This window comes from Coturnix japonica, chromosome 2 (assembly GCF_001577835.2).
Source record: "Coturnix japonica isolate 7356 chromosome 2, Coturnix japonica 2.1, whole genome shotgun sequence".
NCBI classification, from domain to species: Eukaryota; Metazoa; Chordata; class Aves; order Galliformes; family Phasianidae; genus Coturnix; species Coturnix japonica.
This window is the reverse complement of record NC_029517.1, coordinates 72771686-72796352: the sequence shown is the minus strand read 5'-3', so window position 1 is coordinate 72796352 and position 24667 is coordinate 72771686. Positions and strand designations below refer to the sequence as shown.

The 24667-nt window shown below is 39.3% G+C and overlaps 1 protein-coding gene across 5 annotated transcripts in view; it reads left to right on the top strand.

Moving 5' to 3' along the window:
* The window catches only part of TPPP (tubulin polymerization promoting protein), a 50222-nt gene that overhangs the window by 15043 nt on the left and 10512 nt on the right, over window positions 1-24667 (top strand). For 4 of the 5 annotated variants that reach the window (XM_015854850.2, XM_015854852.2, XM_032442534.1 and 1 more), the window contains exon 3: window positions 16428-16581. The exons of the other annotated variant lie outside the window; for it this stretch is intronic. In XM_015854850.2, the coding sequence (XP_015710336.1) occupies window positions 16428-16581 (154 nt within the window). The remainder of the gene's footprint in view (window positions 1-16427; window positions 16582-24667) is intronic. 5 annotated transcript variants of the gene reach the window in all.

Here is a 24667-nt window from a genome sequence, read left to right as displayed (position 1 = left end):
TCTTGATTATGTCCTAATGAGGTTTTTTTGTTTGTTTGTTTGTTTGGTTTTTTTAATTGCAGTAAATGCTGTAGAATGAATGTTTCCTGAACAGTGTCTGAATGAAGTCAGGATGTAGTCTTACATCTTGACCAAAATCAGCCTCAAAGAATGAAGGTGTATTATATCAAGGCCTTTTTCCGCACATAGTCTTGATGTCCAGCAAAACAGCTGCTTGTATTTAAAGCATAGGGTACTGGTCACACCAAACTGGTCATTTTATTTTCTTGACTTTGATGTATGATGCTGACATTTATTTTTAGAATTTCTTTAGCTTTTGTCGAGTTTAATTCTCTTTCATTACGGGAAACAATAAAATCTTGATACTACTTTCTCATATTGGTGTCCAGGCAAGTTAATGATAGGGCAACTAATGATAATTAGTTGATTAAAAGTAGTATATGTTGTGGTACCTGCTAGGGTAGAAATGAATCCAGTTCCATTGGGCAGGAGTCAGTTGTGATGTGGCAGGCATTTAGGGCTGAAGAGGAACATGCGTGCATCACACTGCCATTGATCAGCAGCCTCTGCTTAGCTCAGGGTTTTTTGTGTGCTTCTGTGCAGTGTGCCTGTTCAGCATTTAACTCAGATTGCTGTTGAGTGAACATTTCAGAAGAGAGGTGCTATCTTTCCCCTCTCACTTCTTTACATAGTAGTTGGAATACATTTGCATTTGTTGCAGTTACATTAATTGTTTATTAGTTGCTTACTCTTTCCTTATTTGCATATATATAATGTATTTTAAAACTACTTTTCCTTTATTTCTCTTTTGTTTCAGATTTAACCCTAAACTAAAGGTTAACGATAAATTTGGAGTGCATCAAGAAAGGCCTACTCAGTATACTCTTAACTTACAGTGAGCTATTTCCAAACAGAGCACTAGGGTGTTTTTTTTTTTTTTTTTTTTTTTGCATCCCTGTTGAATGGAAAACATTAAATGCTGTAGAAGTCTCTCCAGCACCTCAGAAGCTGCAGTGTACTGCTCCTATGCCAAATGAAAGAGTTAAGTTTTTGGGAATCTGAAGGCTGCGTACTTCACTGCTGCCTTTCTGTTCACCAGCTTCACTCTAATCTCACAAGACAGACTTTGACCCATAATTCTGATAGCCATCCATATAGTTTCACTGAGGTGGTGTTGGTGGCTATTGGAAGTTGGCCAAGGAACACAGTCCATATACTAGAAGAAATGTTTTGTTGTCTGAGGTTACCGTTGCATTTAGCCAAACAAATTTTCTGTCAGGTCTTTGACTGGGAAAGGAGTGCATTTAGCAGAGTTTGTTTTCTAGCCAGCAGTGCTCGTAGTGAATGACAATGGCAAGCTTTGTTAGAATACTAGAGAATAAGTACTATCTCTACGCATAAGGTCCCTGTTTGCCATCTTGCTAACTTTCTCAGGATTGAATTTTTGTTCTGCTACAGATGCTTTATTTATTTATTTTAAATATTTTAGCTTAACTGTTACACTTGAAAACAAGTTAAGATGCAATCATATTATTTGAGGGGAAAAAAAAACTTTACAGGTTATTGGGTTTGAAATTGTAATGATAGGACCAGAAGTATTATTTCTCTTTAAAAAAAAACAATAATAAAACAACAAAAAAAGAAAAACTTCAGCTTTTTCTTTCTGATGAAATGTGGAGTTTAATATAAATATCTTAGTTTTAGCTTACTCTAAGAATTTCTTTTTCCACTTACTATTTTTATTGTATATTGACATCTTTCCTTTGTATTTGATGTGCTAGGAGCGGTAATGCATTCTGGGTACACTGAGCTTAGTGGCTTGCAACTTGCAGATATGCAGTAGCATTTAGAAATAAATAGTTTTCATGGGAATGGGAATTCCATGATTATCCTTTTAGTAGCTGAAATGATCACCTGCTTTCTCAAAAATTTGTGTGCATTAACTGACTTGTTTCTTTTATGCAACTCTTCCAGAGTTGAAGAAGTTTCGAGTGTGCTTGCAAGATGGGTTGAGTGAATCTTACTGTCTTAGAGAAGGCAATCTCATTGGTGACACAGGAAAAGGGCACATAAATGTTTTGCATTTAGTATGAAAAATGTGTCTGCGTTCTTGTTAATCCTGCAAGACTGAGAGACACAACACAACAGTCTAAGAACTTGAGGGTTTTTTGTATTAAGGAAAGCAGAATATCTAATAATAGGTGTTACTGATCTCTGACCAGCACTGTGGCATGTTGTTCTAGGAACTTAAATTTCTTTGTTGAGGTCAACAACTGCACTCAGGAATGTGGTATGTTAGCTATGCCATACACATACTTCATTTGTTGTATGTAGTTAATATGGTAATAGCCATGATATAAATGCCTCTGCTGTTATTTTAGAAGTGTTATCACTCAGTACTACAAGAGAATGCTTTAAGCACTGCCATAAAACTGTTAATTCTATGATATTATTAGACAGAAAAATCAAAATATTTCTGTTTATACTGACATGTTACTATGGTTGCAGGCAGGCCTGGGTGACATCAGGGCTTGGATCCATTATGAGCATTTATTTAGGTAGTTGTCTCCATGGTAACATTTGTTTGTTTTGATGTTACTATGTGTTAAATCTTAAACAATTTTTTGCAGTTCTATACAGGATTGTTATTGCAAGCTTTTTAATCTACAGAAGCTATACAAATATACCATACTCTCCACCCTTAAAAAGTATTTTTGGTGAAAGATCAAATGAAAGCATAATTGTCCTCTGAGATTCCATTAATAGTTTCTTATGTTACTTTGACATGTTTTCTTGTTGCTGAGGAAGCCATGTGTTCTAAAGGCCAGAAAACACTCCTCCATCTTTTTGAGAAAGGAAGTTTTTGTTCCCATGGAGAATCTTCACAACAATTTTCATGTGCCCTGAACAGTTCCACTCATCCTCTATATTTAGTACATCTTGCAGAGTCAGCTGTTTAGCCTAGTTCCCACACTCTGGATCTGTCAAGTCTCTACAGGAGTGCTTCCACCTGAGATCAGCCTGGACTTAGTACAGCAGTAGTTAACCATTGCTACAAGACTGCAAAAGGTTTAAAATTGATGTTTCCAGTAAGAAGTTGGCAAGATTGTGTGCCTATTTTCCTTATTTGTTGATACTCCAAAAGTAATGCCTCCTACGTATTTCCATGGACACTACAACAAATACAAAGAGTGCTATAGTAATATTTAATGGAGCAAATTTTCAGCTACAAAACACTATTTTTCAATATAGTCACCACTATTAGCTATGCATTTTTCCTAACAATGAACAAGAACGTGTATGCTGTGCTTGTGAAAGTCTGCATCAGCAGAGGTGATCCATACTTTCACAGCTGCTGTTTTGACATCATTGCTAGGAAAATGTTGCACATGCAGCCCATATTTCATTGACACGTGCAGTTGGAAGATGCCAAATCCAGACTATATGGTGAGTGTGGTAGGACAGTCCAGCCAAGATAGGCAATGTGCTCTGCAGTTTTCAAACTGGTATGGGGCCCAGCATTACTGTGTTGTGAGAGAAGGGTTGTCTTCCTCTTTGGGCTTGAACTTCCAGAGTCAGCCTGCAGCTTAGTCAGCCTTGCAGTGCATCATTCAGAGTTGATGGTTTGTCTGTTTTCCTGGAAATCCAGAAGGATCACCCCTTTTCTATCCCTGAAAACCAACCAAACTGTTTAAGTCTTTAGTGTCGTGGTGAATACTTTACAGTGTTGCTCTCCTGTCATTATTGTGGCACAAGCTTCTGGGGATTCTTATAAACTGTTGATGGTAGAGTTTTGATAGAGGTCCTGTTGAATCCAGAAAATTCATGATCACTTATCTGTATCAATTGTATCTGCTGCAAACAGGCCAGGTCTGTGCAGCAACATAACTTTCAATAGATGCGTTTTTCTCCTGCAAATTGTATTGTTCTGCTTTATTATATTCTTCTTTTTGTGTATGTGTGTACCTTTGTTGCCTTTTTAACTGTCATTTCCTTTTGTCTCAGTGATTCTGTTTCTTAAGCGTGTTTGTTGCTTTAGATCAAAATTGTGAATTGAATGTTTAGCTCTTCGCAGTTCTTATTGCTCCATAAACTGGTCTTTGCCTCTCAAGATTTGCTGGTGTTAGTAGAGGTGATATAAGAAAGAAAGTGAGAGAGACCTTTGACTTTTGTTAAGCTTGTGAGGATCTAAAAGTCTACAGCTTTTATTTTCTGAGTTTGGTCTGAGGGCTATTGCTCTTCCAGGAAAATGGAGATCTTCTGGGGATTGTAAAGCTTTCTAATAAATCTCCTTCTAGGAGAAGGTTTGGACACTAAGCCCAGAAAAATAATGTAATCTCAAGAAGTTAGATCAATCTTTTCTGTTATTATCTGTGGGTATGTGTACTTCCTAAGGTTTTCTGGACTATTTTTTTAACAGGCATAAAAGTACAAGACTCTAGAAGAGGAATAAGCCATCATAATTTAATGAGAAGAATTAATTCTGTTGACTCTTCATCTCTGCTGACACAGCAGAGCATTGTACCACTTAGTGCCATTTGTGATTATGAGCACCAGCAGCTGCAAAGCAATGGTGATATTTGGCACCAGGCTGTGACTCCCATGACACATGACAGCACTAGCTTCATGGCCCAGATGTCTTGAATCTTTATTCTGTGTTTTTCAGCTGAAAACATTGTTTAAAAAGGGATAGTAAACTAATGACTGAAGCAATTGTGTTGATAGTGGCTGTGTAATCTATGCTGTGCAAAAGATAGGACTGATAGTTTTTAACTCATAACAGGGATGTTTTGTTTTTCTATCAGCCAACAACAGACATAGAGTGACAATGTAACGTGGTAGTAGTTCATTCACCACAACTGAAAAATCTGTATAAGAAAACAAGATCTGTGTTTACTGATTGGAGTTCATTATACAAGATTTCCAGGTATGCTCTTTACAATATACCAGCTAATACTGGATTTGTCTGGTTCCTGGTATTTGAGGTGTTTGTTACTCAGCGTGTTGTTTGTTGAGCTTTTGAAGGAAACTGACAACACTGAGAACTGAGATGTTACTTGACTTGCAAGACCCAGATCAGCATGGGATTGATATGAGAAGCTACTGAAGTGAGGATTTGTAGAGGAGACAACAGCTTGGGCTCATTATCTAGTACAGTCTCTATTTAACAAAAAAAGTATGTTCAAGTCTGCAGCAATGAGGGTCTGTGCTGTGGGACAGGTGGAGTGGTGATTACACTTCTTACAATCCTATCCAATCATTTTCTCCAGCATAACTTGTGGCACTAGGAGAAGTTATTTAAAAAACCTATTTTGATTCTCATTATGCTCAGTCTATCATGTATCTGGAAATGGGTAACTGGGTTGGAAGAACTCCAGGGGGTCTCGTTCGCCCCCTGCTGAAATGACTATTGGTTGACCCTCCGTAGCACCCAGGTGGAGTTTGCTAGATCTCTCTGTCACTGTCTGTTATTGTTTAACAGGTCTGCATGGTCGCAGAAGATAAGGACATCAGCCTGGAAAACTGCTGTCTTGTCTTTGCAAGGTCCCCTACTCCATCCACTCTCTTGCTAGAAAAATAAAAGATAACAACCATGCTAACAAGTATTTGGTACATTAACCCTTCTACTTCTCAGTTTACAGTAGCACACCGATGTTCTAGTTGTTGCTGAGCAATGCTGTACAGAGCCACGGCTTGTCATAGTATCTTGCCAGCAAGAGGGCTTGAGAGGAGCACAAGAAGCTGAGAGGGGACAGAAACAGGACAGCTGACCTAAAATGGCCAAAGGGATATTCCATACAATATCACATCATGGAAAAATATCAACTATGGGGAGCTTGCTGGAGGGGCTACTTCTGCTTGTGGACTGGCTGAACATTGGTCAGTAGGTGGCAAACAGTTGTTTGTACAACACTTGCTTTGTAAATATATATATATTATTATCATTACTATTATTTCTCTCTTCCTTTTCTGTCTTAGTAAATAGTTTTCTTCTCAACCTACAAGTTCTACTACTTTTCCTTCCCCCCCCCAGACCACTGGGGGCAAGGAGAATGAGTGAAAGGCTTGTGATGCTGAGGTATCTGCTGGGTTAGACCACAACAGTAGGTTGATAGATAAGTATCAAATCTAAGAAAACAATGATAGCTGGACAGAAGGAGAGGCCAAAGAGATAATCTGGAACAATGAAGATATACTACTGGTAGAAAAGAATCAGGTCTGGGAATACTTGAGCAAACTGGATACACTTAATTCTGTGTACTGTAATGGGATGAAGTTTTGAGAGAATGGGCAGATGAAATTGCTGAGCTGCTCTCAATCTTTGATTGTGGCAGTTTGGTGAGAAGCGTATGAGAATTGGAATAGAGTAAATGGTACTCCTGACCTCAAAAAGGGAGATTTTGTTAGCTTCACCACCTTCCTGGGGATGAAAATCAAGCAGCTGGTCCTGAAAGCCATTTCCAGGCATGTGGACAGCGAGAATATCATTAGGCATAGTCAGCATCCATTCACCCAAGGAGTACTCAGCTTGATCAACTTGAAAGACTTCTACAGTTAGGTGTCTGGCCTGATAGTTAAGGACAGAGCAGTGGACACTGTCTGTCTTTGAAACACTGTCTCCCGTGTGATCCTTGTAAACAAGATGTTCATGTATGAGCTGGATATGTGCAGTGAGGAGGATCAAAAGAATGTCTGGGTCCAGATGGTGATCATCAGTGGAGTGGAGTCTAGTTATGGGTCAGTAACTAGAGATGTACCTTGTGGATGAATACAGGGTCCAGTCCTGTCCCATGTATTTATTAATAATATGGATGATGGAGAAGGGTGTACCCTGAGAAAGTCTGCAGATGGCACAAAACTGGAAAGAGTGGATAATACACTTAAAGGTCATGCTACCATCTAGATGGACTGTGACAGAATGGAGAAATGTGCTTACAGGAGTCTCAAGCAGATTGTTAAGTAAAAGTACAAAATCCTGCACTTGAGAAGTAGCAACCCCCTAATATTTGCCAGGGACCAATGAACTGGAAAGCAGATCTGCAGTAAAGACCCTGGTGTTCACCTGTTTTGGTGGACACCAAGTTGAGTATGGGCCAACCAGTGTGCCCTTGCTGAAAGGAAGGCTGCAAGGTTATTCTGGGCTTCATTATCATTCCCTCTGTATGGCCCTGGTGAGGCCACAGTAGCAGTACTATGTCCAGTTCTGGACTCTGCAGTACAAGAGTGGCATGGGCGTACTGAAATGCCACTGGAGCATCTCTCCTACAAGGATAAGGCAAGGGAGCTAGGACTATTCAACCTAGGGAGTAGAATTGGTCTTATGCTTGTTTATTCATTGATCTGGGTGGAAGCAGCAATACTATATGAATATGTGTGGATTTAGTGTGCTGGGCTAGGGTTTTTTTTGTTGTTGTTGTTTTTTTAGTCTCACCACACTGCAGCATCTGCTTTCTGAAAAATGTCAAGTGTTATCCTATTTGTACTGAGCTTGCTTATTCATTATACTTTAGTTTCAGGTTAACTTGTTCTGTAAAAATACCTCAGTGTGTTCTGTATTTCCCCATTCTTTTTTTGAGATAAGGACACACTAAAGCTATTAGGAAAAGTGTGCTGAGCAAAACTGTGCCCTCAGCACAGAAATTTTGTCTTCTGGCATTTCTTCAAACACCAAACCTTAGAGAATCAATTTTCAGCATTTCTTAGCTGATTGCGATTATGCATACATGATCTTCAACAATTCTGTGTTCACTAACTAAAACATCTTTTTAAACCCGATGCTTGCGTACATTGTGTTCTATATGACTTCTATTTAATCTGAATCAGAAACTGACTGCCAAATTTTACAAGAGGAACAGAGAATTTGGGGACTACTCAAGAAAGTTTGAAAATTTGGTATACGGATTACCTTTGGCTTTTATTTTGTCATCTGAAGAGGACTGAAAAATATTTGAGTAAAGGCATGCTAGATGACTTGGAAAATAACTCTTAAAGCACCTCTTTAAGTTTAGCTTATTTCATATTTTCTTATATCTGTAAGAATTGTAAGAATTAGATTGGACTCATAGATTTCCTATTTTGTTTTTCATTACCTGATTTATTTATTTATTTATTTATTTTTTCCTGAATGATAGACTCAAGCCTTTTTTTTTGTGTGTGAGTTTGCTTGGACTAAGCAAATCAGGTTTGTTCTTGGTTGGAGTAACTTGATGTTTCTGCCAGCTCATAGCTAATTAAACAATGTTTTAAAACTGTTTCTTGCTTTGGATAAAGTATTGGAACACTGATGATCTAGATCTCAAATGTATGCTTAATAAAAAAGGAAAATCTGTTGTGGCCAAAGGCATATTTTGCACATGTAGATGCTTATAGGTTTCCTGTTTTCAAATAATGCAGTTGTTTTCAGATTATTTTCTGTTGGATATCTCTTCAAATATTCTACTCTAATGGTAAACAGTTTGAGAGACTGTTCTGGCCACAGTCTACCTATTCCCTTGATTTCTGTTCTATATAATGGGAATGGCTGCTGGCAATTCAGGAAAATGACATTAGTAAATTTAAGTCACTTACTTAGGGAGTTGGGGAGCAGGGAAGTTTTGTGAACATTGGAGTTGTATGGAAATTCAAATCTAAATTGATTGGTGGAAATTCCCAAGGTGGAAAGGTTGGCAGCTTTTATTTCGCCCTTCCGGAGATTCTCTGTGACCTCCCTCCCCTCCCTGCCTTCTCCCACTCTCATAGTTCTCCCTTTCCTGTGGGAGAGTAATTACCCAGAAGGGGAGACATGCAGTTTCTTCCTTATTTTACGTTATGTATCTTGTTTTGTTGGAGAGAGAAATTGGGGTATTTCTACTGCTTGTATACCTTCTCTCTGAAGTCTCCTTTCTTGAAGCATATGGTTTAGCTCTGGGCAGTTGATCATGCCTGACAGGTTCATTGTGGCTTTTTCTGTGTATGTCCTCTGCAAATGGACTGCCGTTGTACTTCATGTTTTTCTTCCTCCACTTGACATATTGTTCTTCATTTCACACCTTTCTTTTTCTATCCATGGCCATTGATTCCTAAAGTCTGAGCTTATGCTCTCAGTTAAAGCCAGTTGTTTATTCTCAGTATTGCCGTTTTCTCATATATCCAGCAGAAAATGATCCTACAAATAAAAGTATATCTAGGTTTTCTGCTTCTGTCTTCTGATTTATTAAAACAACCCAACATCCATGCACTCTTACTTACCTGAGCATATCTTGCCCTTTATTGTTGTTGAGCTTTCATTGGAATCAGAAATTGCTTTTATGCTTATATAAGATTTGACATGATAAAATTAAATCTTCACCTGTCTTTAACTGCTTTTCCTCTCACCGTCTTCATTCCCATCTTTCCTGGTTTCACTTGGTCAGTATGCATAACGTTTGGGAAGTCCAATGTGTACCTCAAGGGGGATATTGATGTTGAATGAGAAGAGGCAATAATCAATGTTATTACAGCAAAAATCTCCTAGATTAGAGTAGAATAAATTCTAACCTTTTCCTCCAAACCAGAACTGACCCCGGCGTGCATTCCTATCCAGCATCATACATCATTTCTCCTGCTCTGGAATGTTGTAACAGATGGAACCCCAGTCACTGATGAAATTAACTCTGTGGACAATTTAGAGGGATAGCCCATCGACTACAGCAATGATACTTATGTAATTGATCAGGCTGTGTGACAAAGTGTTGGGTGTAAATTGTATGGAATAAAAGGTGAATACTGACCTGGTTTCAGTCAGAACTGTTAGTTGTGCACTGATGTTTTGATTGTTGCTGATGGGAATGTGCCTAGGGCCAGGCTGTGCCACTCAGCAGAGATGAGCCACTGCCTTTATGGCGTGGCATGGCAGCAGACTGTGGGGTAGAGGCAGGGCAGGTGGCCTGAATTAGGAAAGGAATTACTCCATACCATGTGAAATCATGTGTAAGGCTATAAATATGTGGGGAGTTGGACAAGGGGCAGCTGATGCTTGGGGTTGCTGGGCATTGTTCAGTGGTTGGTGAGGACTTGTAATGCTTGCGGGATGTTGGTCGGCAGGCAGCCGTGCTGTTAGCTGGACATCAGTCATTGGGTAGTGAACAAACTACATTGCTCTATACATATATATATATATATATATATATATATATATATGTACATATATATATATAAACACACACCGTTATCATTGCATATTTGTTTCCTTTTTCCCCTCCTGTCTTAGCAAATAGCTTTTATCTAAATCCACAAGTTGTATTCTATTTCCAGTGCTGACAAAGATACCTACTAGTGGTGCAGTGAACTACTTAAGTCCTCTTGCTTAGGATTTTTAAAGCAATTCACAAGCTGTCACATCTTCATGTACTTAAACTGATCTAGATGTGTTACACATGTCTCATTCCCTAGTGAGACAACTATTGCCTGGAGGTGATTTGGTGCATCTGTGTTTACTTACTGGATGAATTGTATGCTTCTATCCTTGCTGCCCTCTACTTGATTCCAGAGAGATTCTGTCAGTTGCATATGGCTATCACTGTGCTACTAAGAGAAAAATGCAGTACAAAATGGATTCTATGCCATGCTTATTGTGTTGCTGTCCCTGGATGATGATAAAACTGATAATGGTATTGCCCTTTGACCATGGGGTAAGTGAACCTGTTCAGTTTTAGTCTTTCTGATTAGGCCAGGTTGCTAGAACCAAGCAAGTTATATCTATAGAGTAATTGCGAAGGTTGTCTAGACATCTTGTTTGTTTAGTTCTGATCCTTTTGTGAAGGGAACTAATTTCTGTTCGATAGTCATATGCTCAAAGGCATGTCCCCACTTCAAATATTACTTGGGTGAAAATCTCTATTGTAGATTCTTCCTAGGATCATTTTGCCAAGGGTATCTTTTGGGAGGATATCTTCTAAGAATTTGCCAGTTAAATCCTGTTTCCATCAAAATCCAGATGTTCAATTTCTGTATCCCAGTTCTACCCATTAATTGAGCAGGAGTCTCTAATGCAGACTGCTGCTTCAAGTTGTATTTTCTCTTAGTTCTTTTACTGCTGCATTTCTTTAGAGCTGTTAAATATTACAGTGTACTGGTAGAGTTGTCCTGCAGTATCTTTCTTCTGCCCCCTCTATTTCTATATTGTAAATAGAAAACTCTGTTGGCATGTGAAAATCAGTGAGTTTCCAGCTGCAGTGAGTTTTAGTTTAGCAGATGCTACTTACAAATTGAACACAATCCATCTGTTTTTTTCTATTTTAATACATTATGAGAAATAAACAAAAGGTGTTTCTTTTTCTCTCTCTTATTATAGTGTTGTTTGTTAAACAACCACATTTTTCATGTTTCTCCATTCAGCTTTTGTTTTTGTACTTTAGAGCAGATACAGCCTAAATTTGAAAACTGATTTTTGTTAGCGAAATCTGCATTTGGTAGAGATTTGAGGAAAAAGTATGTCTTTTAGTCTGTTCTGAGCGTTATCAGCACATTTGGTTTTGTTAGGATTTAAGGAATAATTCTGGTAGATATTACTGATGAAAATTTGTGTCTAGAGCTGTGAAGTTTGCTATTAAATATGATACCATTAAATGATTAATTTGGATCATTTAGATTAAGAGTCCATTAAGAATTAATATAAGAGAGTAAGGAGTGGCGTGTTAGAAGAGTTATCCAATTAAACTTACTGTGCCAGTAAGTCAGAAAGTGTGACAGATAAACCACTTGGGAATTCTGTTAGCAGAGAAATCCTTCGTATTTGTCTTCGTTGGGGAGGGCATTAGTATAGGGAGTATTCAAAATTGAGGTTATTAGGATTTAAAAGAGATAGTTTGGTCACATTTTTAGTGACATCTGAATTGGCTGACACATGCAAGTCTATGGTGCATTTAAAATAAACCTTAGAAACAAGGCTCATTGGATAAGAGTTTATTCAGAAACATTTATTGTACACCCATCTGTCATTATGCTGACTCCAGACCTGTGTCAGACTTTCCATAATCCACAGACCCAAACTTTCTAGTCAGGTGACAACTACCAACACAAAACAGTGCCAATTAGTTTATACTGCTGTAGTCCCTCCTGGCATGACAGCAAGATTAGAAGCTTCTGTCACTGTTTTTACACCATTCTTTCCCTTCTTGAATCTAAGAAAATTAGAAGAAAACATGATTAGCAAGTGGTATAGGGTGGCTTTTTGTAGATTAGAGATTTAGACAGGAAACTGTTAAATTGGAGAATGCTATATTAACAGTCAGCTGAAATAGTGCTATTGCAGATGGATTTCTGACATTGGTTGAGGATTTTATGTTTGGGTTATGTGCTGTGTAACCGTCTAGGAGACTGTTGTTACTTCAAAAAGTATACAGGTCCAAATAATATAGAATACTATAAAGTTTTATTAATTTGCAGCAGTAAGATTTTACGTTACACTGGACTAATCTTGTTATAACGTGACAATGTTAATAATAACATTTGCAAATAAATGGTGTGTCATTTGCTATTACAATTTGCTTTGGGCCAGTGCTTGATCTTTTGTGTTTATATTTGTTACACTGATGTCCAGGCTTGGAACTCATAATTGTTTTACATATGACACCAAGCTGAGTGCTATAGTTGATGCATTGGAGGGAAGAGAAGCCATCCATAGGAACTTAGACATGCTGGAGAAGTGACCTGTTGAGAACCTAATGAGGTTCAATAGGACCAAGTGCAAGGTGATGCACTTGGGCCAGGGCAATCCCCGGTATTTATACAATCTGGGGGGAAGATCTCCTTGAAAGCAGCCCTGCAGAGAAGGACTTAGGGCTCCTGGTGGACGAGAAGCTGGACATGTGCCAGCAGTGTGTGCTTGCAGCCTGGAAGGCCAACTGTGTTCTGAACTGCATTAAAAAAGGGGTGGCCAGCAGGGAGAGGTAGGTGATTATCCCCTCTGTTTAGCTCTTGTGAGGCCCCATCTGGAGTACTGTGTCCAGGCCTGGGGCCCCCAGCCCAAGAAGGATGTGGAGCTCTTGGTGCAGGTCCAGAGGAGGGCCACTAAGATGGTCAGAGGGCTGGACTTATTTAGCTTGGAGAAGAGAAGGCTCTGGGGTGACCTCATTGTGGCTTTCCAGTACTTAAAGGGAGTGTATAAACAGGAGGAGGGAACAACTGTTTACAGTGGTGGATAGTGATAGAACAAGGGGGAATGGTTTTAAACTTGGACAGGGGAGGTCTAGGTTAGATAGTAGGAGAAAGTTTTTCAGTCAGAGGGTGGTGATGCTCTAGAACAGGTTGCCCAAGGAGGCTGTGGATGCTTCATCCCTGGAGGCATTCAAGGCCAGGCTGGATGTGGCTCTGGGCTGCCTGGTCTGGTGGTTGGTGACCCTTCATATAGTGCTGAGGTTGAAACTGGATTATCTTTGAGGTCCTTTTCAACCCAGGTCATTCTATGATTGCATGATATAAAAACCCGGACTCCAAAAACAAACTGAGGAATTAAAACTTTATTTCAGAATCTAGTGGTCACTTGTGCAGAGATCCATCAAGGAAGGGAGGATGATGAGAACCTTCCAGACATTTTTCTTAATACCTTTCTGTTCCCAAACATAGGAGCAGTTAGAAAGAAATTTAATGTGTACAATGAGTATGCTTTCTTCCACTGAAGGGTGATGCATTTGAATAATTCTGTTTATTGTAGGAAGCATGGCTTAGAATAGAAAGCTGTGGCTTATCCTTCCTAAATATAAAGGTGTCATAAAGGTATCATAGTTAAGTTTTAAAAAATTATATGATTAGTCTCCCTCTTACACATATTTTTCACTTTTCATTGAGGAGATCACTTGTATGATGCTTTTGTTTTCATGAAAGTTCTATTTCCACATGCCCTCCATTGTTAATGTTTTCTATTTCTTTCCTACTTCCTCTTCCCTTGCCCTTTACATTTCAAAAACTTCTGCCATTGAAACGCAAACCCCACAATTTTAAATGGGATAATAAAGAAAGGTGGGGAGGGAAGCCACAAAAAAAAACAATAAAAAAGCAACAACAATAATGTACCTGAATAGTATTCCTTTAGGAAGGAATCATTGTGACTGTGAAAAATTACTTCAAGGACTTTCCCACTGTGTTCCTGATTGATGATCCAGGCTAATGTTACCGGTAACATTTGTAATGCAAAAAGTTGCATGTGAAAATTCCACATGATAGATTTGGCTGTGAGTCCTTACTGAACAAGGGCCTTAGTGTGGCCTTATGCTGATTATGATGATGCTTCGTGGTGACTGGCAGTGTAGTCTTTTTCTAAATAATAAGTACACAAGTATGAAGCCCTGACCTCTTGAGTTAGGTAAAAGTTTTTGATCATCAGAAGAAGGATATTAATCCTATTAATGAGAGTCCTGGATGAATTCCAAGTAGTTAATTGAACTGTGTGCAGTGTGTTTTTTCTGATTAATGAAATGTTGGATTGTATTCTTTGTTTCCACTGTCACTGTGTTCTTTTACTAGCTAATTCCATGAGATGATCCAGAATGGACTTCACTTGAAGCAGACAAGTGATTGCAAAAAGCAGAATTTCTTCAAAATATGGAATGTATTTTTACGTAGGGTGGGTAGTACTGGTAAGGATATAGGGATTTGCTACATGTGGAGCTATGTTGGAGATGAAAGGTGCTAGAAGTGAACTGTTAGTTAAAAGGTTGTGTTAAGGTTGGCATTTTGTTGTAAAAACAAAACAAAACAATTTTTCCTTTTTATTAAAAAAAAAAAAGACGAGGTTTCATTTTGAGTTAATTAACATAGGATTTATTTCCTAGCTGTTGGCATCTAAAAGTGTGAAATCTTCCTTCCCCCCTTTTGTTAGGGGAGTCAGTCTCATGTTTGAGTGTGATTTAACCCCTGAATATGTCTGAAATGACATTAAAAAGAAAGAAAAAAAGACATCTATGACTCATGTTGGGCAGTGCTTTTTGCAACTGAATTTAAAATACATTTGTCGTAGTTCTTCTAACTTGATTTCACTGGTGCCAGTGCATGCTTTCTCTGTGCTTGCATCTATCTTTTATTTCTTGCTAAATAGCTGTCACTGTTGAAAGGGTTGATCTGGGTGTTTTTTTTCTTTGTTTTGGGGCGTTGTTTGTTTGTTTATTTGTTTGTTTTGCTAATTTGGTAGAGGTGCTGACTAAACTGACATAAGAATAAATACATAGGCTGCAAACAAATCTGATGTAGCAGCATGCTTCCCAGCAACATGGAGTTGACTTCAAGGATTTCCTTGTTTCATAAGCAAACAAAAAATCTTCTATTATTCTGCCGTAGCCTTAATTAGTACAGTTTTTTAGTGTCAGTCAAAACATCTTTTTAGAAAATTTTCTATTTAACCTGCTGAATTTTAGCTTAAAACTAATGCATAAATTTTAATGCATAAATTCATTTAGAGGTCTGTAATTTACTATACAGGAGAGAGTGTATTAGCAAAATCCTTTCCTCTGGACCAAAACTAAGCAAAGACTTTACTAGTGTGAGAACATGGGCTTCCCATTGGTAAATACAACAGGAAATCTTCAGATCTGAATTTCTGGGGGCTTTGTAAGACTGCTGTATTTTTTTCCCATGAACAGATAAATGTTTTACAAAGGTGATGGTCTAAGAAGGAAAACAAGGACAGTCTGTAAATTACAACAAAATTTGTCAATGATAGGAAGCTTAAAAATCCTCTTTTATTGATTCACTAGCATAGTTAACACCAATCAGTATTCTTGATTTAATTGTGAACAAATTGACCCTGTGAATAAAGTGGCATGAACATGAACTGTTATTCAAAGAATCACAGAATCATAGGGGTTGGAAGGGTCCCTCTGAAGGTCATGTAGTCCAGCCTCTCTGCTAAAACAGATACACTACAGTAGGCTGCGCAGGAAAGTGTCCAGGCAAGATTTGCACCTCTCCAGGGGAGGCTGCACAACCTGTCTGGGCAGCTTGTTCCAGTGTTTTATCACCCTCAAAGTAAAGAAGTTTTTCCTTGTTCAGGTGGAGCATCGCTTGTGCCTATTGCCCCTTATCCTGTTACTAAGCACTGCTGAAAAAATAAGAAAGAAAAACTCACTGTAGATGCTTCTATTTTTTTTTATGGCTACTGATCTAAAAGTGATCAAATGAGTTCATGACTTGCTTTAAGCTACAGACATTCTGATAGATTGCTAGTTTCCTCTAGTTCTTATTTATTTCTGAACCATCAGAAAAATCGATAATATAAAGTGTTATCCTACTGATGTTCATAAAAAAAGGAAATTATGTTTTAGTGGGCTGGGAAGTGTTTTAATGTTGCACATGGCTCTTTCTTTTCTGTTACAGCTTTCTCTTTTTCCCTGTGGAAAACTAAGAATATTCTGCTATCCTTGGGGTGTTTATTGTGTTCTCTTACAATTTCTTTCAATTTCTGTATGTTTTGGCAGGGGAAAGTCTTCTAGAACTATTAGTTTTGAGCAGTTTAAAGAAGCTCTTCAGGAACTCTCCAAGAAGCGATTTAAAGAAAAAAGCGATGAGGAAGCAATTCAAGAAATATATAAACTAATTGAAGGAAAGGCACCAATTATATCTGGAGTAACGGTATGTTACTGTTCTAATGGATGGAATATTTTAGCTGTGTTTTGTTCTACCCTAGCTTTATATTCACTTGCTTCCCTCTGTAGTTCAAATCCAAGTCAGTGTGTCTGTGCCTGGAAGCAACAGCTGTGTTGAGCAGAGTGAAAACAGTGATTATGCAGTGTGTGATTACTGCACTGTGGCATGTATGGCACTGTCATTGCTTCTGCTGGGAGTTGTAGTTCCACATAGAGTAATCAGAACAAATCAAGGAGAGCTCTAGTCTGGTTGAAACAGAAAAGTTTATGAAGAGTGCTGTATCCAAATAAAGTAAATTCAGAACCTTGTTAAACAGTTCTATGTTGATGGTAGTTGATAGTGAAATACCAAAAAGATTTTAAATAAACCTTAAAATCAACCATGTGAATCCCACAGTACCAGCATTCTGGAAATAATTATCATTTGGTTTAGTCTTTGGTTTCTTTGTTTTCTGTTTGTTTTGTTGTCTTTTTCTTTTTGGCATATAAACTTTTAATAGTCTGCTAACCTTAATAAAAGAAGTTTTAAACCTGATGGACATAGGTTTGGTTGTCCTTCTAAATGTTCAGGTTGGACAAGCTTTTAGTTTGTAATTAATTCAGTGAGTACTGGAGTGTTCACTATGATCTTGAATAGTCCTTTAAGTCTAGTTCAGCTGCTTAAAGTTAGTGGTCTCCCTGAGTTTAGTGAACAAATAATCTTTCCTGAAACTGGTTTTGCACTGAAAATGTCAAGTGGAGAGATCTCTTTTGAGTTGTATAGTTGTTAGGCTTCTACATGATTTCATCTTATTGCTCTTGTACTCCCATTTGAAATAAGGGGTAGTTTTGATTCTTAGTGATGGGTCACCTTTTTGTCCTTGAGTCATTTTAATTAATCAGAATAGCTTGTTCTTCAGCAGGTTCCCCCCCCTGAGTTGTGCAGATTCATTTAGGCCTTACTTCTGACTCCTTTGTTTTCTGCATTTCAGTACCCAAGTACTGAAATGAGCAATGGCTGCTAGAAGGGGAACGGTCTCCTTCTAAGTGAATGGTAGGGTGATTTGACAGCTTGTGTAGGGTAGTGGTATGTGGGTGCTGCAGATATATTTGAATGTGACAGTAGCATTCCCTTCTCTTCCACTACAGGCAGGGACATCTCCCACAGGACTGGCATGCTCAAAGCTCTATCCAGAATGACCTTGAACACACTCAGGAGGGGGGCATCCACAAGATCTCTGGGAAACCTGTCCCAATATCTCACCACTCTCACAGCAAAGAATTTGTTCCTTATATCTAGTCTAAATGTACCTTCATCCAGTTCCAGCTATTTCCCCCTGTCCTCTTGCATCATGCCCTTATAGAAGATTGCTCCCTGACTTTCCTGTAGGTCCCCTTCAGGTACTGGAAAGTTGTTGTAAGGTTCCCCTGGAGCCTTCTCTTGTCCAGGTGGAAGGCTGCCAATTCTCTGATCCTGTCCCTGTAGGGGAGCTGCTCCAGCCCTTTGATAATTTTTGTAGTCCTCTTCTAGGCCCACTTCAACAGCTTGATGTCCTTGTCTTGTGGGCCCCAGAACTGTACACAGTACTTCAGATAGGGTGTCATGAGAGGAGTAGAGGGACAGAATCACCACCCTTGACCTGCTGGTTATACTTCTTTTGATGCAACCCAGAATACAGTTAGCCTTCTGGGCTGCACATGCACATTGCTGGTTCATGTTGAATCTTCCATCAGCTAACACCCCCAAGTCTTTCTCAGAGCTGCTCTCAAGCCATGTGCACTTCTCCACCAAGTGCATATTTGTGCTTGGGGTTGCTCCAACCCAGGTGCAGGATCTTGCACTTGTTCTTGTTGAACTTCATGAGGTTGGCATGGGCCCACCTCTCAAGCCTGTTCAGGTCCTGGATGCTATCTCTTCCCTCTAAGAGGTCAACTGCAACACTCAGTTTGATGTGATCAGCAGTCTTGCTGAGAGTACATGATCCCTCTGTCCATGTTGCCCATAAATATATTAAATAGCACTGGTCCCAGCACTAATCCCTGAAGAACGCTGCTCATCACTGATCTCCATTTGGACATTGAGCTAGTGGAAAAAGACTGTAAAGATGGTAAAGGCTTGTGACTCCTTAGAGTCTTGTGGATTTGCTGCACCTCTAGATTTCCAGTTTTGGAGTAGTTATAATGCCCTGGACAATGGTGAGGGTGAACAAGACCTGTCAGAGTCAGCTGATCCTGAATTTAGTGCTCACACAAAGGTGAAAAGACCAAGTAATAGCTGCTGTAGGCTCTTGCAGGCAGTGGAGATGCATCTACTGAGGAGAGTGTGAAACTGTAGAGTTACTGTAACCTGAAGAAGTAAAGCCATAAGAGTCAGAACAGGTGAGCCTAAATGATAAACTTGGCAGAGGACGGTCTCACTATTCAGTAAATGAAGCAGGATTTGTGACTTGTCTCAGATACCTGTGCATGAAAGCACCTGTCATGGAGAGCAAGCAGGACAAGTTTTAAGTTTGCACAGTTGGAGAGCTGTGATGTCAATGGAGTCAGTATCTTGTATACCACACACATCCTTGAAGAGGGGCTAGCAGGTGTTTGTATCTAAGTACCTACAGGCCAGTTACTATATCCTCAGTCCTGGTGGAGACTGTGAAAAAAGTTATCTCAAAAACACTTTCTAAACACGCAAAGGGCAAGGAAAGGGTTTGGAGCAGCCAGTGTGGCAAGGCCATTCTTCCTAAGGGCAAAGAAGTGGCAGATCAAATAAGCACTATAAACAGGGAGTATAGTATACTTTGATGTCAGTAAGACCTCAGAGCCAGCTCATCATCACCAAGCTGGGGTGACTAGATAAAGTGGCCCTAAGATGAGAGGGGAATAGCTGGTCTGTTGGCTTTGGAGTTGCAGTCAGTAGTGCAAAGTACAGCTGTCAGCCAGCAGGTGTCTCTCCAGGCAGATGGGGCAGAGTTTGCAAAAGGCTCCAAACTGGGAGGAGTGGTTAATAGGCTGGAGATCAGTGGCTCCATTCAGTGGGACCTTGGCAGGTTGTAGCAACAGACTGATTGTAAGCCTCGTGAAGTTCAGCAATTTCTTGGGCCTGGAATGAATTAACTCTATGTAACACAGCAGCCCAGGGGCCCACAGGTCTTGAAGCAGCTTTTCAGAAGAGGTTCTTGTGGTCCTGATGGGTGACCAGTTGAACGGGAGTCAGCATCAGTCCTTGTGGCAAGTGAACTTTTGCAGCAAGAAAGGGCAGCCACGTCCTGGGCTGCCTGAGCAAGTGTGTAGCCAGCTGATCCATTGAAATGACGCTATCCTTTTATTTGGCAGCTGTGAGACTGTATCTCAAGTGATGCGTCCAGTCTGGGACTCCCTGGTGCAAGAAAGAGATTGATATACTGGAACAAGCTCAGTGCAGAGCCACCACGATGGTTAGGCTGAAGCATGTAATACATGAGGAGAAGTGGAGAGAACTTGGCTTGTTCGGCTTGGAGAAGGCTAAGGGGAGATCTTATTTCTGTCTCTAGCCACATGACTGGAGGATGTACATTGTGACTTGATCTTCTTAAAGTTGGTTGTGCTGGTTGTTTTTACCCCAGACTTGGCCAAATACTGAAGTAAGTTTCTGAGAGAGCTTGTGGAATCTGCATCCTTGAAGGTGTTTAGAGGTTGACTGGATAAGTTTCTGAGTAAGCTCATTAAAGCCTTGCTGTGAGTGAGAGTTTGCCCTGGATATAAGCTCATATATATGCAAATATTCTTTCCAGCATAAATTTTTCAGTGAATTTATGAATCTAAATTAATCAAGATCTGGACGACATTGTAAGAAGTCTGATAATGATTAGCCTGTGGGCATGGAACAGAAGTCTAGTCCTGACTATCTGAGCAGATGGCTTACCTTTCAACTTTTTTTCTGCGGTATCTTCTTGTCTAAAACATTAATTGTTTTATAGTTAGATATGAGTAACTTTAGAGAAGGGAAAGTCTTCACATTCCTGTCTCTACTGAATTGTTAAGTAGAGTTTCTGGAAGTGGTCATCAGTGCCAGTAAGCTGCATGTTTAAATCATTAATAAGTCATTGATTTATTGTTATTATCAATTGATTTCTTTATTGCACCTGTATCTAATCTAAATGTCTGAAAAACTGTTGCTAAAGAAAGTAGTGTGCAACAATAAAGTTCAAAGTATGTAAGCCTCAGAATGCTTGAGAGCTAGAGTCTAGAGCTAGTTTTACCAGGGAGGAAAAGAAAGGGTCATTTTTAAATGCTGTATGTGCAACACATGATCTACCCCTTATACCTAGTCATTACACTGCCTTACATAGATGGTGTTAGATCCGAGTACTGTTGAACTTCCTGATTTGAAATCGTTCCTGGAAGTGATACCACATACAAGGTACATTCGGTAATGGGTGAGTTGTCACATTCTTTTTGCGTGCTGAGCAGAAAATCTAGCTTTTTCTTTCAAGTTTGGTGTACTCATGAAAACAGAGGAAAGAAAGTTGGAAAAAAAATGGGAGTCTTGAAATAGTAAAAAACTGAAAAAAGAAATCAACAAAAAACAAAAAAAAAACCAACCTTCCCTTTGAAAAGGTTTTTTTTTGTTTTTGTTGATTGTCATTCTTGACAAGGTTTCTTGATGTTACCAGCAAATAAATAATACAGGCTTTGCAGCGACTAACTATAGTAATTTTTGAGCAAGCTCATTTGAGCCTTGCAGTTAGCAAAGGCTTGCGTTGCATCCAGTCTCATGCAAAGTTTTCTTCTAGCCTAGGTCATTTTGTGTTCTGTGATTTTAAGCTGTGAAAATATCTAGTGACATAGAATCTGTAAACCTCTCTTCGCAAGATGTTGCTATGCTTAGCCTACCAGCAGTGAAGAGTTTTTTATTCCAGGTGGAAAAAAATTCCCATCTAGTTGCAATTTCCTGTGTTCTGAACCGTGTCAGTTATCTATTCTTTCCCCCTTCTTAAAAAGATATTTTTCTTTTTTTCCCACTGCACTTTTAAACTGGTCCTGTTTATTCTATAACTCTACTGTTGAAAACAGGAGTAAGGTTTATTTCTTCCTTCCCACCCATTGGAGCTGAAGAAACCCTCTTTCCTGAGCTCTTCCCTGTATGCCCCAGCTCTTCCCTGTATGCCCCACATTCCAAGATCCTCACTCTTTTATCAGCCCTTCTCTGCAAAGGGGGAAGGAGTAGTGAATTGCTAACAACAAAAGCTATGCAGTCATTTTAAACCACTGAATCTATTGGTATAAAGACAATTCCTTTTTACTTTCCATAGTGGCTTCTAAGACCTGTTCTTATCTTTCCAGTGAGATTGTAGTGTGAGGGGGAGATTCAATTCAAAGGGATGGGGAATGGTTGTGTGTGCCATTCCTGACTCATCTGGGGTGCTTCCACCAATTTGTAGATACAGTTAAAAGCAGCCTTCCAGTAAAATACCTGTAAAAGTACAGGTTATACTACAGGCTTGTGTTAATGAAAACAGTTACATGAGTGAATGGAAGAGCGGTCGGTCTTGGAGAGCAAGTGTTGATATTTTGGGAAGTACTGCTGGCAGGTTTGTTTGGTGTTCCAATCAATTTACACATTCATTATATTTATGTTTGTTGTGCAAAGTAAAGCATTTTTCATAATAAGAGTTTTAAGAAGAAGAGGTAAAAAGTTTATGTTTACGTGTATCCTCTGTGATATGCCCGTTTGCACTCTATGTGCAAATAGAACAGAAGAAAAATGAAGACTTCTGTAAGCTCACAAAATGGAAAGAAGGAGGTTGCTCCAAGTAGTTTATTGCCTCTAGAAAAGTATAACTAGATTATGTAAGTCACTGTAGAGAGTAAGTAGTTCCAGCAGTTGGTGATCAGGAGCAGAACTTCTATATGATGAGACAGAATCATTTGTCTGTGAATCACAGTGAAAAGAGAAGGCGGGAAGGTGAAGAGCTTACTCGCTCAGGTGGAAATTGTCCTCATTCAGCTCTTTGTGCTGGTCACAGTATTTTTTGTATCTTTTCCTACTGATGAGGGATAGTCAGCTTCTCTTCCTCTATTTCCCTCACTCCTTTTATTTTCTTTGTCTTGCAGTACCCACGTGGAATTGGTAATGAAAATGGGTTTAACACACTTTTGCCATCTAGTTGCCAGCTTAGTCTCTGTAGGGTTTTTGGAGGTTGTGTTTGGTTTTATCATAGAATCATAGGTTTGGGTTGGAAGGGAGCTTTAAGATCACCTAGTTCCAACCCCCCCTGCTACAGATAGGGACACCTCTCATTAGACCAGGTTGCTCCATCCAGAATGGCCTTGAGCACCTTCAGGGTGAGGACATTCGCAAGATCTCTGGGTAGCCTGTGCCAGTGTCTCACTACCCTCACAGTAAAGAATTTATAGCATATATCTAGTCTGAATATACCCTCATCCAGCTTAAAGCCATTTTTCCTTGTCCTCTTGCAACATGCCCTTATAGAAGATTCCTTCTCAGCTTTCTTGGAGGCCCCCTTCAGATACTGGAAGGTTGTTGCAAGGTCCCCATGGAGCTTTCTCTTGTCCAGGCTGAGGACCGCCAATTCTCTCTTCCTGTCCCTCTAGGAGAGCTGCTCCAGTCCTCCAGTGATCTTTGTGGCCCTCCTCTAGACCTCCTTCAAGTGCTCAAAGTCGTCTTGTGCTGGGAGCCCCAGAGCTGGGTGCAATACTCCAGGTGGGGTCTCATGAGAGAAGAGTAGAGGTGCAGTCACCTCCCTCAACCTGCTGGTCATGCTTCTGTTCCTGCAAACGGAAGGAGGGTACTGAGTTCATAAGGGCCATTCATGAAAAAAATAACAGTGAAAAGAGAAACATTATACTCTGTGTGTTCTACTCCATATTTACAGAGGGTAGTCGTCTTTGAAAATAAAAAAGTTAGCAGGATGCTTAGTTGAGCCCTACCCTTCTGTTTAATGTTTTCATGACCCAGAGAAGGAATGTTTTGCTTTTAATATAAGTATACATCACCAGAAACAAAAGGAGGACAGAAGGCAGAAGTGAGGTGTATAGCACAACTTTATTGTGGCAGTTTATTATCTCTGATCTTAACATTCAATTTAGGAAAGAATTCAGGAATTACTCATTTAAAAACAAGTTGGAGAAAGTCTTTATACCTCACAGCAATTGCTCTTATGCTCATTTAATGTACTGTGACTCTTGTGATTTAGGGAGCCTTCTGATCCAACTTGGTCTGAAAGAAAACATGATGGGGCATTGCTGTTGTTCTTGCTCTGGATTTGTGATTTTGCTTGTTCTGGGGCTTTTTAGGTTTTGTTTAACTTTTTTTTTTTTTTTTTTCCTGGACAAAAAGCATTCCTTTTCCTTCTGTGATGTCAGTGTACCTTTTATTTAGAGTTCTGATGGTTTTTTCCTTATCACACATGCACACGTTTCAGTAATATTTATGAAGACAAAGGTCAGAACCACTGTCCCAGCATGATCTTTTTTCTTTTTTCTTCTCATAAATATAATTTATTCACACTCTTGCAGAAGTGTATGTGTTTGTTGATGGTCTTCATGTTTTTATTTTTTAATAACCTCCAGTGGGCAGGTAGTTCTTGAGATCTCTCGTGACTGTATACTGCACGTTCAATTTACTGATACTTCGAGGAAAGTAGAGTAAATTTGTGGATGGGCACCAGGCTGGGAGTTTTTATCTTGCTACTCATGATGTCTCAGCTAATACGTTTCATTGCATTTTCATTTTTCCTGGCTGAGCTGCTAACATAATTGCTGATCACAGGGTATTTTTTTTTCTACTTAGCTCAGCTGTGAGTATGGGTTTTCTGGTTATGAGTTGCTAGCAGGCCAATATGTGTGAGAAAACTGTATGTTTTCTTGCAATACATCTTCATAGGCGTAGTCTTATTTTCTGTTTTTCTATACAGAAAAATGGCGACACCTGCGAATAGTACTCTGAGATTACCTAGCAGAAGTTCCCAAAGGTCATTCACGGTGCTTTTTAAGAAACAAATGCTTTAGAATTCATTTTCTTTCAGTGACAGGACTTTCCTCCTCCACATTGTCTTTCTCCTCAGGATATAATGTAAAAGCAACACTGCATAACACAG